Source organism: Parus major, chromosome Z (genome assembly GCF_001522545.3).
Source record: "Parus major isolate Abel chromosome Z, Parus_major1.1, whole genome shotgun sequence".
In the NCBI taxonomy this organism is placed as follows: Eukaryota; Metazoa; Chordata; class Aves; order Passeriformes; family Paridae; genus Parus; species Parus major.
Window position 1 is genome coordinate 51,727,491 of NC_031799.1, and position 15,297 is coordinate 51,742,787.

Sequence of the window (15,297 nt, forward strand, 5' to 3'; positions counted from 1 at the left end):
GTTTTTTATTTGTACAACAGATGTGTTTCAGGCAGACAGACAGACACATGTGTACATAAACATGAGCACACACATCTTCTCTTGGGCAGACACAAATTAGAACAAATGAACACAAGTCATCCAGAAATTGTGGAAGGGTTGCTAGGACACAACAACACTGTTGCAAGAAGCATCCTTCACCCAATAGAACTATTCCTGGGAGTTTTGTTGTCCTTTCTACACTGAAAATGTGTCTACAACATCACCTGGTTCCTGTTTAACACAGCCGCAGCTTATCCAGGGTACTTCACCAGCGGAGGTGGACTGGTTGAAAGCCATGCTTAACACAGCATGCATGCCTATGTTCCTTGTCTGACCCAAATCTGACAGAGGAATGCAGCAGATAGGATGAGGAAGACCAGGAGCCCAAAGCTAAAAAGGACACTGCCCCTTGACAAGAAGGAAATTGACCTGATGGAAAAAACAATCAGCCAGGGGACCAACTAAAGCTTCCCTTGCTTTGATCAGTAAAGGGGAGCCTTGGTTTTGAATTTGCAAAGTGATTGGCAGTGCTAGTTCTAGGAGCCAGCTTCTCTTCTGCAAAGAGGAGTTAATCAGGAAATCATCAGTTCAAGGAAATTTGATTTCAGAGGCAGTCCAAACATGCTGTATATGTCTTTTCAATTCCATGCTTGTTGCTGAATAGAACCTGACTTGTGCAAATTATGTGTAAAAGGAAAACGTTTACCACCAACAGCAAGCTTCAAACCTTACCCAAAACAGAAACATTTTTGACATAACAGACAAGGTCTTCTTGCTAGTTTTTGAGTGTGTGCATATATATATAGACATAGTATCTATGCACAAACTATTTTTATCACTCTGTGACCTATTTGATGTCAGGCAATTACATTTTAGTAAGGCAGCAGACACAAAGCAACACAAAACACACAGGCAAATTACTCAAGCTTTCACTGGTTTTAAATGTGCTGTGCATAAGAGGATGTCTAGGTGGATTTCAAATGATTTCTGTGTGAACTAGGACTTCTGCATAACAGAAAAGGTCTCATGCTCTTGTCCCATGCAGTCACATTCAATAGTTGGACCTGCTTATGCTGAGGACATACTTTGCCTCGCTGAACCCAGCTTTGCTCATGGCCTCTAAGTTGCTAGTTGCCAAAACAGTACAAGTGGCTATCTTCAGCCACAGTTTCTGCAGTTTGCTACTCCTTGTCCTGGCACTACCATCTATTAGTGCTTCCTGCTACATTTCATAAGCTGGTAGTGAAATTCTGTGTTCAGCCAAGTTGATTACCGACCAGAGTGTTCCTCACCTCATTCAGACTCATCATGCTATAGAAATGTCTCCTCAGAAGAGGACTTTCAAATCATCCACATGTATGAAGGAACAAAGTGAGACAAAGATCGATTTACAGGTCTTGAGGGGCTAAACATTTAACAACTTTTGCTATGGCCTTTAAAGTCTCAATAGCACAGCTCAGTGGGCACCTGCTGGGGTAGATCCAGTGCAAAGTCTAGTGGAGGCTGACTGTTCTTTAGCAAACTGCTGCCTTTTCTTTCAAATGTGGACAAGTTGCATGGGGAACTGTGTTGCTGCATGTATCTTACTCAGGTGTGGTCTTGAATCTGAAATCCTGAATGACACTCAGCTGGAAAAAAACCCCTGAGTTTCTAAAGACCAGACTTTAAAGATGAAGACAGCCTTCTCTGCTCTAAACCTGGTTTAGATACAGCTCCAGCAAAAATAAATAAATAAAGCCTTTGACAAAGTGCTGCTTGGACAGCACTGGCACAGAAGACATTAATTTAACAGTCACTCCTCTCCTACTCCAAGAAGAAGTTAAAATAGAGGCTTTTCTCAATGTGTTTTTACAGAATCTCCATGCTGATGCTCACACAGGGAGAAGCCAGTCCCTTCAGTACAACTGCTGTACACTAAAAGTAAGGTATTTTGTACAGCCTTTGTTTTGGTCTTTGTTTATATGAAACACTTGAGCTACAAAATCACATGGTTTCTTTCTCCCTAAAGCCTTTTTTTTTATTTTTATTTTTTTTTTACCTATTAATAGCATGAATTTGAAGCTGGAAAGCATCAATGGGATTTTTAAAAGACATATTTAGAGACAAAAATGTTATGATCTACTAAAAATCCTCCCTCTTGGGTGAAATGTCAGCATATTTTATCTCAAACAGGAAAATTGGAAGCTTTGATGTTTCTGACTCTCCTTTTCAAGATGAGGTTGTGTGTATTTATGCACTCACTGCAGACTAAATAGGCTAGCAGGTAGGCATACTCCAGGGGATGTTGGTCGCACATCTTGCTGTGCAAGAAGCATTTTCTCCCTCGCCAGATAACTGGTGTAGGGGTTGGAAGAATCTCTCACCTGCTTTGAGCATACATTTCCCAAGGAGGCATTTTCATCACAAATACATAGGGAAGGCCTTGGTAGATATGATGGAACCAAGGGTGGGTAGTGAGGTGGTGGCAGAGCTGTGCTGGCTGCTCAGGCACAGCTCCTAGATGTGAGACAGTCTAGTGAGGCGGCCCACATCAAAGCAACCCAGACAGATGCAAACCAGAGACAGATGCAGACTGGAAACAAAAGAGTTTGCTGCCATCTGTCCTCCACAGCTATGAGATTTGGGTTATGCTTCTTAGAAAAATATTGCAAAATCTTATCTCAGGAAGATTAGTAAGCATTTCTCAAATGTGTTAAAAGAAGGTTTGCATGAGGATGGAACCCAAAAATACGTACCTGTATGAGTTACCCCTGTACAACAATATTGTGAATTTGCTTTAACAGTGATTAAAATAGCCACAAGCTAGTATTTCAGCATTGCTTTTCCTTCATTGTCTGCTATGAGCTTTAACTCTCCTCTGCATTTCAAAGCTTCTTTATGCACCACATGTTGTATGATTAGATATCATCCAAATGATAAAGAGGCTCCACTCTGAGAGTGGCCACATACACTACTGTAAAAATACAGGTATTTATACTGCTCACTGCCATACTGGAATATGTGAATATTGTAAATACAGCAAATATGCTGTACTTTCAGAAGGAACCCCTTCACTGATAGAGCAAGAGCTATGCTATCTACTGTCTAGTATAAGTATTCCTTTACTTACTGCAAGAGAAAAATTTCTTCAGGGCTAAATCCTTCAGCAGAAGTTAGATCATGTCATTAAAAATGCTTTCTCTTACTGAAGTGGAAAGGGCACTGGGCTTGAGATCCTCTAGGCTGCCACTGCTCTCAGGTGATTTCATTTGTCTGCACAGAACTGAGCACTGAGATTGTAGAAATACCTTGCAGCTTCATTTGTTTAGTTTGCTCAAGCATAGCAAAACCAACTGACTTCTGCACCATGCAAAAAACAAACAAAACAGGTCACAGTTATGTGAACAGACAATAGTGAGGCCATAAATAAGTGAACAACTGTTGGACAGGACAGAAAGAAATTGTGCCAAATGTCCGAATGCAGCAGGCATAGTGATGGCCATAAAAGTGATGCACTACAATCTTACGTGCTATTTATTCCAGTTGCATGCTTTAGGACAGTGAAGCCTGAGGGCTTTAATTTGTTTACATTTAGTGCTAGCAAGGAAATAAAGCACAGCTTCTTCAAATGCACGCAGTAGATTTAATGTTGAATATGCAAAGAAAACCTTTACTGTTAGTGCTGCATTTTGCTTTAATGTTGCATCAAAAGTTTAAGTATCAGAGGATATTTTATTACAGCAAGTAAACCCCTTAGCATCCTTTTAATAAATCATTATGCCTATTCCCTGCCACCTCTGCACTCCCTGCTTTGTGAAAGTTGATTATTTCTAACCATCAATCTTGCCGATTTTGAAACAATTTCCATAAACTTTATTCATAAAAATAATACATTTGCAGTTCCACATACAGTGCTTAACCTGAAACCCAGGCACATCTGCCAGACTTGTCATGACTTATGACAAGAGAAAAGTCCCTGTTCATGCTGTGAAGATACCTTTTGAGGTAGGCCCTTAAAAAATCTTTGTTTGGTTTTTGTATTTCCAAATGTTTAGAGGGCAATCAATAATATCTCTCCTTGAAAGTAGTGCTTGCTGAAGTGCAGCACTCCTCTCCTGACTTCAAGGAAGATGGTAATACTGAGAAGAAACAAAGGTTAAAAGTTGACCCAAGACAGCCTCCTTCAGTAAAACGTGCCTGCTCTTGTGAAACATTTCTGGATGTGGACTGTGCCAGGTAATTATGGTCTTCTGTGCCCTAGAAAACAGCCACTAATGATCCCTGGTGTAATTCCACTGAAATTGAAGTCACTTTTACTGAAATCTTATCCAAACTGAAGTTTTGCCTTTGAGTCTTGATGACCATGAGGCATTAATATTTTGGAGCTGAAGTTATTTATTAATATGAAATTATTTTCTCCCTCTCTCCAAGCAGTATTTGTGCCGTAGAAAAACATGAACACAAGAGGTTGGTTCCCCAAGTCCTCAAATCTACATTTAACCATTTTAACCAGCCCATGCCTACTAAGAGAATGCAATGAACATTTTTAACCTGTCACATCTGTGAGTCAGATGTTACCTCCAAACATTCCCATTAGGATGCTGGCATAACTGGATACATTTCCGATTTGTTCTCTGCATTTAAAAAAGTTATCTTGGTACAAAAAGGGTGAAGATTTTAGGCAGATCTGGAGCTCTGGAGGCAGCAGTGAGTCTGACTTTACTGTTTGGCAGCTACCTGAGGCCTCCCTGCTACTCAGTAGATCAGCTACAAGGGGGAAAGCCTCCCAGAGAAGCAAAGCCTGTTATGTTTGTGCATGCTCCCAAGCATCTGCCTGGGTTGATAAAACTGACTTTGTAAGGGACAAAAGTGCAAGAATGACCGCTGTCAAAAATTCTCTGGGATTCCTCCCTTGTTCTGTCTACTTTTTCCTCTCCAAACACTGCACTTCTCACTGTTGTATTCTTGTGCTGCTTCCCGAGCCATCCACCTGGCTCTAACCCAGCTAGTACAGGCTACCCTGCGTGCCTGGGTCAGGCCTGCTGATGCACAGCACTGCTGCCAGCATTAGTAAAGAGGTCACTGGGACATGAGGTACTGAGATTCTAGAAAGACTTGTTCCTTTGCCAGCAGGCCTTCCCTTGTCTTTCAAAAAAATGGAAAAAAAAGATGGTTTGCATGGCTGTAGTGTAAGCAGGCATATTAATGTTATATGCCCTTCATCATTTGTGCATAAGCATGCAAATGCAGAGAAGGGCTATAGACACAAACTGTATGACAGCTAAGTCCATCTGGAAATAAGCAACCTCCTGGAATGTACTCCTGAGTGATTCTGTAGTATTTAATTTTCCATTAGGCAAATGAAACAATCTGCCTCTGCTCAGACTGATGCAGAGTTTTCTTGTGTGGGCTTTCAGTGTGAGAGAATCTGCTTGCAGAACAAAGGAGAGGTGTGGTCCACAGCAAACACAAGAGATTCTTCTCTGCTCTGCAGCAAGCTGGATGTGGCCTTGTATGGTATGACTGTTCCTGGAATGGACAAGCAGCCATTTCCAGCTTGCTGGTATGATCTAGTTTTATATAGCAGCAAAACTTTTTGTTGCCTTTCCAGTTATCTGGCACTTGTTTTAGCCCAAGGAGCACGTCTGCATGATAGATGGATATGATTCAAGCATTGCCCAGATTAGGGAATTAAGCTAAACTGATTGTAGTCTTTACTTGAAGCACATTGTCATAGCTTTCATACGTATGATTCAACAAAAAAAAAGTATCCTAGCTGGTGAAGCTTAGCCAGCTCAAGAGCAAACAGCATGTTTATAAAGAAGATTAAACATTATCCTGTAGAGTTGCCAGTTTGTTTTTTGTTATTCTTTGTTCAGGAAATGGATGAAACATTTCTTAGAAATATCTTAAGGAAGTGATGTCTCAAAATTTTTTTAAGGAGGTTACATTTAATCCAAGAGTTGCAAAAGCTGTCCAACAGTCAGTTAATGTGTATTCATCCCATAGAACATTAAAACACATGAACTTAACTTTTACCATCATTTTTGGACCAGTCCACTGTAATTGACAACCTTTTGTGACCAGGTTTTGGTGACTGATGGCATCACCTCTTCCTAAGTTTCTCTCAGCCACACAGGTAATTTGCCTGAGATTGTCCTTTTCATAAAATCCTTACTGCAGTGGACCACTGAGGCCAGGATCTCACAAGCCCTGCTCCTCATGGGGAACTTCAATGACCCCAAAACCTTTTTCAGAGACAACAGCAGGGCATAACCAATCCAGGAGGTTCCAGGAATGCTGTGATGATAACTTCCTTCTTCAAGTGATGGAGGAGCTAATAAGAAGATGTACAATGCTGGGTCTTGTGCTCACCAAAAAGGAGGGGCTGGTGGGGAATGTGAAGCTCAAGGGCAGCCTGGACTGCAAGGACCACAAAATGAAGTTTGAGATCCTCAGGGCACCAAGGAAGGTGCATAGAAAGCTCATTACCATAAACTTCAGGACAGCAGACTTTGGCCTCCTCAGGGGTCTGCTTGGTCAAGTCCCATAGCATAAAACCGTGGAGGGAAGAGGCGCCCAGAAAAGCTGACTGGTATTCAAGAATCACTTTCTACAAGTTCAGGAGTGATTATCGCTACAAAGAGGAAGCCAGGCAAAAATGCCAGGAGACCTGTGTAGATGAACAGGGATCTCCTGGACAAACTCAGACACAAAAAAGAAAGCCTGTGGAGGGTGAAAGCAAGGACAAGTGGTGAAAGCAATTCCTCCAGGTGAGGAATACAAAGGGATTGTTCTACAGCCAGAGATCAGGTCAGGAAAGCTAAAGCCCTGATGGGCTTAAGTATAGCCAGAGACATCAAAGGCAGCAAAAAAAGCTTCTAGAGGTATGTTGGTGATAAAATGAAGACTAGGGAAAATATTAAATCTCCCCAGAAGGAAAAAGGAGACCTGGTTACTTGGGACATGGAGAAGGCTGAGGTACTTAATGACATTTTTTCCTCAGCCTTCACCAGCAAGTGCTCCAAACACCCTGCCTGAGATGCAGAAGGCAGAGGCAGGGACTGGGAGAACATAAAGTCACTCATTGTAGTAGAACATCAAGTTCAAGACCATCTAAGGAAACTGAAGCTGCACAAGTCCACGAGACCTGATAAGAGAACTGGTAGAAGAGGGGACTAAGCCATTATTCACTTTATTTGAGAAATTATGGCAGACTGGTAGTTTCTAGTGACTGGAAAAGTGAAAATGTAAGCCCTGCTTTTAAAAAGGAAAAAATGAAGACCTATGCCATGACATGCCAGTCAGTCCCACCTACCTCAGTGCCTGCCAAGATCATGGAGCAGGATCCTCCTGGAAAATATGCTAAGCTGCATGAAAAACAAGGAGATGATTTGTGACAGTTAACAGCTTCACTAAGGGCAAATCATGCCTGACAGATTTGGTGGCCTTCTATGACAGAGACATAAATCATTGGTGGATAAGGGAAGAGCAACAAAAGTCGTCTTCCTTGGCTTGTGCAAGGCATTTAACACTGTTCTACATGACATCCTTATCTCTGAACTAGGTTTTGGAGAATATTGCACTGACTGTGTAGGAAATGGTATGACACCATCAAACATTTTTTGTGTGCTTGGCTGAGTTGCCAGTTGGTTTAAGGATTAATTTACTTGAAAATCATAGAGGGATTCACTATAAAGAAATAACAAGCCTCCTTCATTTGCAAAAGTTATTTCCTTTTTTTTCCCAATGTTGCACATATATTGAGAGATAGACAGACATATCTACTTATATTTTCTGACAGCAATTATTTTAAGAATAGATTAAATTTAGGACAGTGATATAACTGGAATATACAATTAAAAATTATTTATAGATGATACAGTTTTAGCTAAAACTATACCCTAACTAAATCTCTATAACAATGTAAAAAGACTTTCCTTTTCTTAAGAGTAAAGATGTAATTATGTTACAGATTGTGCTCATGAACTGCAGTCTTTAAGAAGCAGATGTTAAAATAAATAAGTCTCTAACATTTATACCACTCCAGGACTAATATAACTGTGGAAAATGGATTTATTGTAATTGTAATAGTTAAAGTAACAGCAAAGAAGTAATTTTTCATTCAATTAGGAGTTTTTGTTCCATTTATTTTATTACCATTGGCCACCAAACAGAGCTACAGTAAACAATTATAGAAATTCTATTCAACTAACTACAGAGGCAGATTTTGGAAGAAATACTGCTGCCCTGGAGTTTATTTGAAATAGTAAACATCTCTGTTCAAACAGGCCTGCCCACTGCTGCCTAGCTGAATCAAGCTCTTAAAAGAAGTTGTTGCTTGTAGGTTGTACTCTCCAGTTAAACTAGTCAAAATAAATTTCAGTCTTTCTCCAGAAACCAAATAATGTTCATGGATACTGCACAAAGTATGTTTGGTATAAGGTGAATTTTGACCACTTCTCTGATTTCAAATGATAGAAGTGGTAACACCTCCATTTCCCACGAACAAGGAAGCCCCATTTATAGGCATATGGCCAAGAAACTGCTGAGACATGAAGTTTAAACGCTATCTATGGTTAATCAACAACAAGAAAATTACAACTCCATCTGTTGTTAAACAACAAAGTTGACCTTGTGTTATATGGAAGAAGTATTATTTTCATATAAAGGACTGGAGTAGGTGTGAGGTTAGGGGAGCTGCTGTAAATTCCCTCTTATTAGAGCAAAAGAGCATGTTCAATCTCAAAAAAAGTTGGACTTCAAAGCATCTTTATACCTGTTCCAACACCTAGGGCCTTTCCAGTGAAGGCATCTGATTGTAATGCAGACAAATACACTTCCTGCCTTCAACAGAGAACCCCAATGGTCCCAAGATACTAGTCAGCCCGTGGCCACATTTGTCCTTACTTTGCTTTGATTCACAGAAGAGAAGATATGGTTTCACTGTCAGTAAAAGGGAGTTCAGCTTTTAGAGCCTATACTACTCTGGACTCTCTCCTACTCCAGATTTTCACAATTGAAGGGTTTCACTTGATTAACTCTGAATCTCACCTAGACCATTAATAGCCAAGCTACACTTTTATTCTGATGTCCTCAGCACTGGTCTCATTCTCAGGAGCCTTCGTAAAATGTGTTGCCAATGCCTTGTTCACATTCAGTGCTGAGTTTTACTTTTACTAGGTCTAGTGTTTGCTGGGTTGCTCTGCCTAAAGCAGTGGGACAGCACCTGCTGCCGCCTTATTTTCAGCCAGATATATTACAAGGGAAAAATGAATGAACTGGTGGTAAAGTAATTTTGTTAGGGGTCTAATTGGCATCAGCAACTTGAAAACTGTAGGCAATCAGCATAAACATTTGCAATAAATTATTTCTATTAGATATTTTTCCAATGTGAATAAAATTTTCTGAAATTAACAGAAACCCTGTAGCTTCCAGAACCTTTATTAGGTAACCAAACATGCTATTTTACACAGTGCATTTTAAAAAGAAAATTACTCTGACGTTGCACAAAAATGAAGCAAACCCATTGAATACTGGCATGAATGTCTTTGTGTGAATTCAAGCTGTTATGCTTGTGGGATCAACCCAGATACTGCAGACACGGGATTAACCCAGATTTCATTTTCAGAGGTTTCTTCACAGCAGATTTTAATAAACGCTGATATGAAATCCTTACACTCTATATGGACATCAACAGCCTCACAGCATTTTGAATAAATACAGAGGCTTCCTAGGAAAGCCTGGTCTTTTAACCTGGATGTATGCATTGCACAGAACTAAATGAAATCCACATAATTCAGGAAATTAATCGTGTTTGACTTAGCACTCTTAGGGAAAATAGATGCACTTATTTTGGTCTGGTGTGTCAGACTGGGGAGCCATATCAGGCTGAGTGACTACATTCATACTAGGCTTGGAGCCCCTGACTTGGGGAGGCTCAGGACAAGCAAGGTGAGATGAGGGAGAGCACTGGGGAGGTGGCAGGGAGATACACAATTTTGTAAATGAGAGAAAACTGGCAGGCAAAATAAAATGTTGGTCAGCACTTCACTAAGCAACCAGAACACTGAATGATAAATGAAACAAAAATGCAGCTTTCTTCATCTGTCTCCAAAGAGAAACCAAAACACCACGTGCCTTAATCTCCACTTTTAAACATTTTTATTATTTTAATTTTAGGAAGGTTCTAGCAGCAATGAGGATGAACTCTGCAATCCCAGTTAGACCCCTGCTATGACCTCATTCAGGTCTCCCAGCAAACAGTTGCTTGGTGGTACAGGCAGCTCATAAAGCAGCAGTCACCCTGACCACTCCTGTAAAAACAGCAAAATTTTCCTCTGGTGACAAGTGATGACACTGAATGGAGATGTGGGGAAGATTTTATCATATCCTGATGCTCATCCTCGCACACAGCATTACAGACCTTAAGTCTGGCTGTGATTTTAGCTGAGAAAGCTGCCATTTTAAATGTCTCTGCCATTAAATTTCTGTGCCCTGATCTCCCATTAGCTTCCTGTATGCTCCATCCTGTGGGTTAAAAAATAAAGGGACACAGCTATTTTTCACATGTGTCTCTGAAAAAAATCCATGTAGCAAAACTGAACCTCTGCTAGTGGCAATCAACATAGCAGGGCTGAGGTCAATGCCAGTCTACTGATCAGCTGAGGGGCTGATCCCACTGCACCACCTTGAGGGGTTTTACTTTCCTATGGATGAGAATAAAATATGTTTCAGCAACAGCTATATCAAAGTAAAACAGATGAAGCAGAAAATTGACAGAACTGCCTATCCAAAAGGCTCTGCTTAAAGAATTTCACAAAGAATCATAATGCAGTTGGCTTGGAAACAGTTAACGTGCTAAAAGGAGTCATCTGCTTGGTAGCAAAAAGGAAAAAAAAACAAGCATCATGAAGATACTGGAACAGTACCTTACTGCTCTGCTGCAGTACCCTGTAGTTATCAGAAGAAATTCTCCCCTGCCTGTACTCAATGAAACCTAAACAAAACGGCAATTCCTGTTGCCCCACAGAAATGTAATCCCATCTTTGACTGGAAACACCAATATTTGATATCCACTGACTGGTGGTAAACTTGACTGGGGAACTTGTGTAGGCTGATATGAATTATTTGGGCTTAACTGCATTGTGTTTACCAGGAAAGGAAGAATAATTTTCAGAATTTGACTGCAGGGTCTTGGAGAAGCAGGAGAAGGATCTTGCCTGTAGCATAACTTGCAGTGTGGTCTTACAAGTGCATGTCTGGGAGAGATATTCTGCACATCATCACCCGATGCAGATGCACTCTTCAAGCACACACACAAACACACACACACATAATCCACAAGCAACCTAAATATTTTAATTTTAAAAACACAGCTCAGCTCACTTACTGTGAGGATAAACTCTCCAGTTCTAATAATCTTTCTCAGATATTTTAATCACTGAAATTCCTCAGGCTCCCCTACTGAACTAATATAACAAAATCTGACCCACTGATGCTGGTTACAGAAAGATCACATGTATGTTTCTGTTCTTATCTTTGCTGTGCACAAATATGCTACTGACAGGAGGGATAAGCAATAGAAACAGCAAGGATGGCTTTCAAATGATACTATCTGCAGCTGTCATGGAGACCAACAGGGACTAGGATTGCTTGGCACCCTGTTAAATATCAAGGCGCCTCTCCATGTAGACACACACATAATGCAACAACACCTTCCCTGCATGTACATGCATGCCCATTTTATAATGCCATGCATGCCTAATAACTTCATCCTACAATGAAATCGTACATACAGAGATGCATGTGTCTGCAACACAGAGAGAGAAAACCTAATGACAGGCACCAGAGAAATCCAACGCAGCTCTGCAGGCAGAAAGTGCTGGCTGAAGCCATGCAGTGCACACCCAAGCCACAGCAATTGGTGTCTTATCATTATGTATAATAAATAACAGCATTTAATAATAACAGCACTGCTGTCCTGCCTGCACACACACCCTCCTGACTCCATGCTCCTAAACCATTTAAACAACATGGTCCTGTGCATGAAATACATGGAATGAAAAGCAGGCAGGACATGATCACTGCAAGAGACAGGCTCCGGCAGTGAAAGCTGCTTCATGTCAGAGTGGGCTTTTCCCAGCTTTCAGACGTGTGATCTGCATGTCTAATAATCAACAGATTTAGTCAATCCATCATTTCTGGCATCAGTCCCTTACCTTGAAATGCTGCAGCTGAAGTATCTGGTCCTCAAGCTGTTGTCTCTTGCCTTCTATTTCTGTCTGCCTTTTCCTTTTCTCCTTGGAAAATAATTTTGAGAGAAAGAGAGAGAGAGAGAGAGAGAGAGAGGGAGAGAGGGGGGAAGAGAGAGAGAGAGAGAGATCTCGTCAGAGAAACGGAAGCTTTAAGGGTAGCAGATTCGTAACAGCATGTAAGCAGTCAAACACATCTGTACAGATGTCACCAGACCCATTTCACCTGCTCCTCTGCCTGCTGGTATGCAAACAGCAGTGTTCTGGGAAGATGAAGCCCCAGACTGGCTAGCTACTTGCCAGTAGGAGAAATTCTCCTTGCTTGCTCCCAGCAGCCAGAGCAGCAACAGAGTGCACAGTCCCAGAGGAGGGGAGAAAACAGGCATAACAGCTGAGAGAGAAGTTAAAGGGACAAAGATGAGATTTTGCATCTGAGATGCTGGGGCCAAAACCATGGATATGTGGTGCAATTGTGTGACAGCAAGGTGTCATAAAAGCAGGGGCTGGCATTATGGAGGAAGAGAGCAGTCTGCAGACCTCATTCTTCCCCAGCAGGGTTGGTGGTAAGGCTTTCCCTGGGCTCAATGGAGTGAAGATGTTTCAGCCAGATTGCATAGGATTTGCATAAAAAGTAAATGGGATTGGTTACCTCCAGCTGGCTGTGTTTAGCATTCATGTCACCAGCACATGCCAGCAGCTGGTCCTTATCAGGTCCCTGAAGCTGGAGTGACCAAGTGGTGCCAAGGACAGCACAGTCCTTTCCACAGCTGAGTTGTTACAGTCCCATTCAATGCCCCTTGCCTGTGCCCAGGCTGCTCCCTTCAGCAGGCAGCAGACTCTCTCTGCTGTTTCAAGAAAATGGCCTGCTCTCCCCCTGAAACACCTTCCTCTTAAGAAGGTAAACAGTTTGCCTTTGCCAGTCTTCTGCACCTTCTGGGCAGCGTTTCTCCTCATCCATCCAACCTCATCATGGACCAGGTTTCCTCTCCTGAAGGTCTTTTCTTCTTTTAGATTTTGTAGCCAAGACAGAAATACTGAGTAATAAATGAAGGCAGTCAGCCTCTTTTTTATGGGAACAATGATTTTTACTTCTGATCTGCAAAACCATTTTATTTGTTATTTAAACATTTCAGTAGATGTAAGGTTGGGTTTGAAGACATTCAGGGATTCCTTAAATCCACAAAATAGTTTTTCTTACTTATTTCTAGGTGCCCTACTGATGCTCTGGAAATTTCCTGCTTTCCAGTGATTTCAAACCTTCATGCCCCGTCCTCAAAGAGTATATGATAAGATTCTGCCTATGCAGAAATTAATCATCCTTATGTTGCACATCAAACAAGGCATTCTGAGTGAAAACATTACAATTACAAAGAAGTTTAGGAAACATGGAATAAAAAAATTAGTTAATGTCAAGCTCACCAAAAAAACCCCAAAACACAGAGGTAGAAAACTTCATGGAGCACTTCTGCTGAAGAGTTGGGTATCAGAATGATGACAGAAAGGCTAGAGTAATGGATCCAGAAGAAGCAAAGTAGCTAAATGTTGCCTATGCCAAGCAGTTCTGTAATGTTTTGCACACTCTTAGATGATGATTATTCATGTATATCTACATTTACACACAGTCCCCATTGTCTGAAATATGTAAGACTACTGCTGAACAAATACATCCTCAAGGAATAGAATCCTAAAAATCATGGAATGGTCTGGGTTAGAGGGGACCTTAAAGACCATCTCATTCCAACCATCCTGCCTAGGGCAGGGTCACTTTGCACCAGACCAGGTTGCTCAGCGCCCCATCCAGCCTGACCTAGAACATTCCCAGGGACGTGACATCCAGAACTTCAAGACAACCTCTCACAGTAAAAAATTTCTTCCTAACATCTAATCTGAAGCTACTCTTTTTAGGTTTGAAGCCATTCCCCCTTGTCCTGTCTCTACATGCTCTTGTCAGAAGTCCCTCTCTGTGTTTCTTGTAGGGTCCCTTCATGTGCTGGTAGTCTGCAATTAGGTCACCGTGAAGCCTCCTCTTTTCTGGGCTGAGCAATCCCAATTCCCTCAGCCTTTTCTCCTAGGAGAGGTGCTCCATCCCTCTAATAATCCTGTTGGCCCTCCTCTTGCTCCAACAGGCCTGCTGAAGTTATTTTAGAGGAGGAAAGCCATCATTTTCAGTAACTCAAATGTCACAAACAGTGCCCATCTTTACACCTCACTGGTCTCCACACACAAAAGACAGTTTGCATTTATGCACATACAGGCATACAGAATTTGTATGCAGCTTCAAAAAATCCTTCTCATATGGAACTGTAATCTGTGGATCATCACTCCTATCCTCCCTACCCTTCAATCTGCATTAGCCCTTTAAAAATGATTAGGGTATTAGATGGTTCAGGGGTTAAAACCCCAATATTATTCAGGGACATATCTTGCCTTTTTTTTCATTCTGTAATATTAACAGCATACATGGAGTCTGAAAAACAGAATTTGTTTTTTTGCTCAAATAGCTGGTGAGCCACAGATCACAATAAAGTAGTTCTAAAAGCTGTTCTAGTAAATGACCCAATATTCTTGGAATAAAGATAATTATGCCCTTTTGAGTCAAGTTGACCAGATGAAAAATATTGGATTTCATATATGTACACATAAACACCCCACACCTGACAGTCCATAGGCAAGCATAAGGTACATACATCTTCACTGTTAAGTGACCTAGATTGATATGTGCATCTATATATATACACACACACATATATTTATATATAAATGTGTATACACACACACACATATGTATACACATGTCCATATGTAAGTATTCTACCATCCACAAAAGCCTTGTCACTAACACATCTGATGGGAACCACCACAATACGTCCTTTGGCTGGTTGTGTCATGCTGTATAATGGATGTGACAAGAAAGCCTTATAAAACATAGATGAAAACTGCTTTTCTTTTTGAGAAAGGGAAAGCACTTAGAGTATTTTCCCTGTAGGCAGCAACACAGCAGGCACTAAAATACTTGAACTACTTACTAACTAGTGGATTTCTG

General features: G+C 41.1%; 1 protein-coding gene across 6 annotated transcripts in view; it reads right to left on the reverse strand.

The window, feature by feature from the left end:
* Positions 1-15,297, reverse strand: part of PALM2AKAP2 (PALM2 and AKAP2 fusion) — a 264,548-nt gene that overhangs the window by 203,826 nt on the left and 45,425 nt on the right. For 5 of the 6 annotated variants that reach the window (XM_015652711.3, XM_015652708.3, XM_015652713.3 and 2 more), the window contains exon 2: positions 12,222-12,302. The exons of the other annotated variant lie outside the window; for it this stretch is intronic. In XM_015652711.3, coding sequence (XP_015508197.1) covers positions 12,222-12,302 — 81 coding nt within the window. The remainder of the gene's footprint in view (positions 1-12,221; positions 12,303-15,297) is intronic. 6 annotated transcript variants of the gene reach the window in all.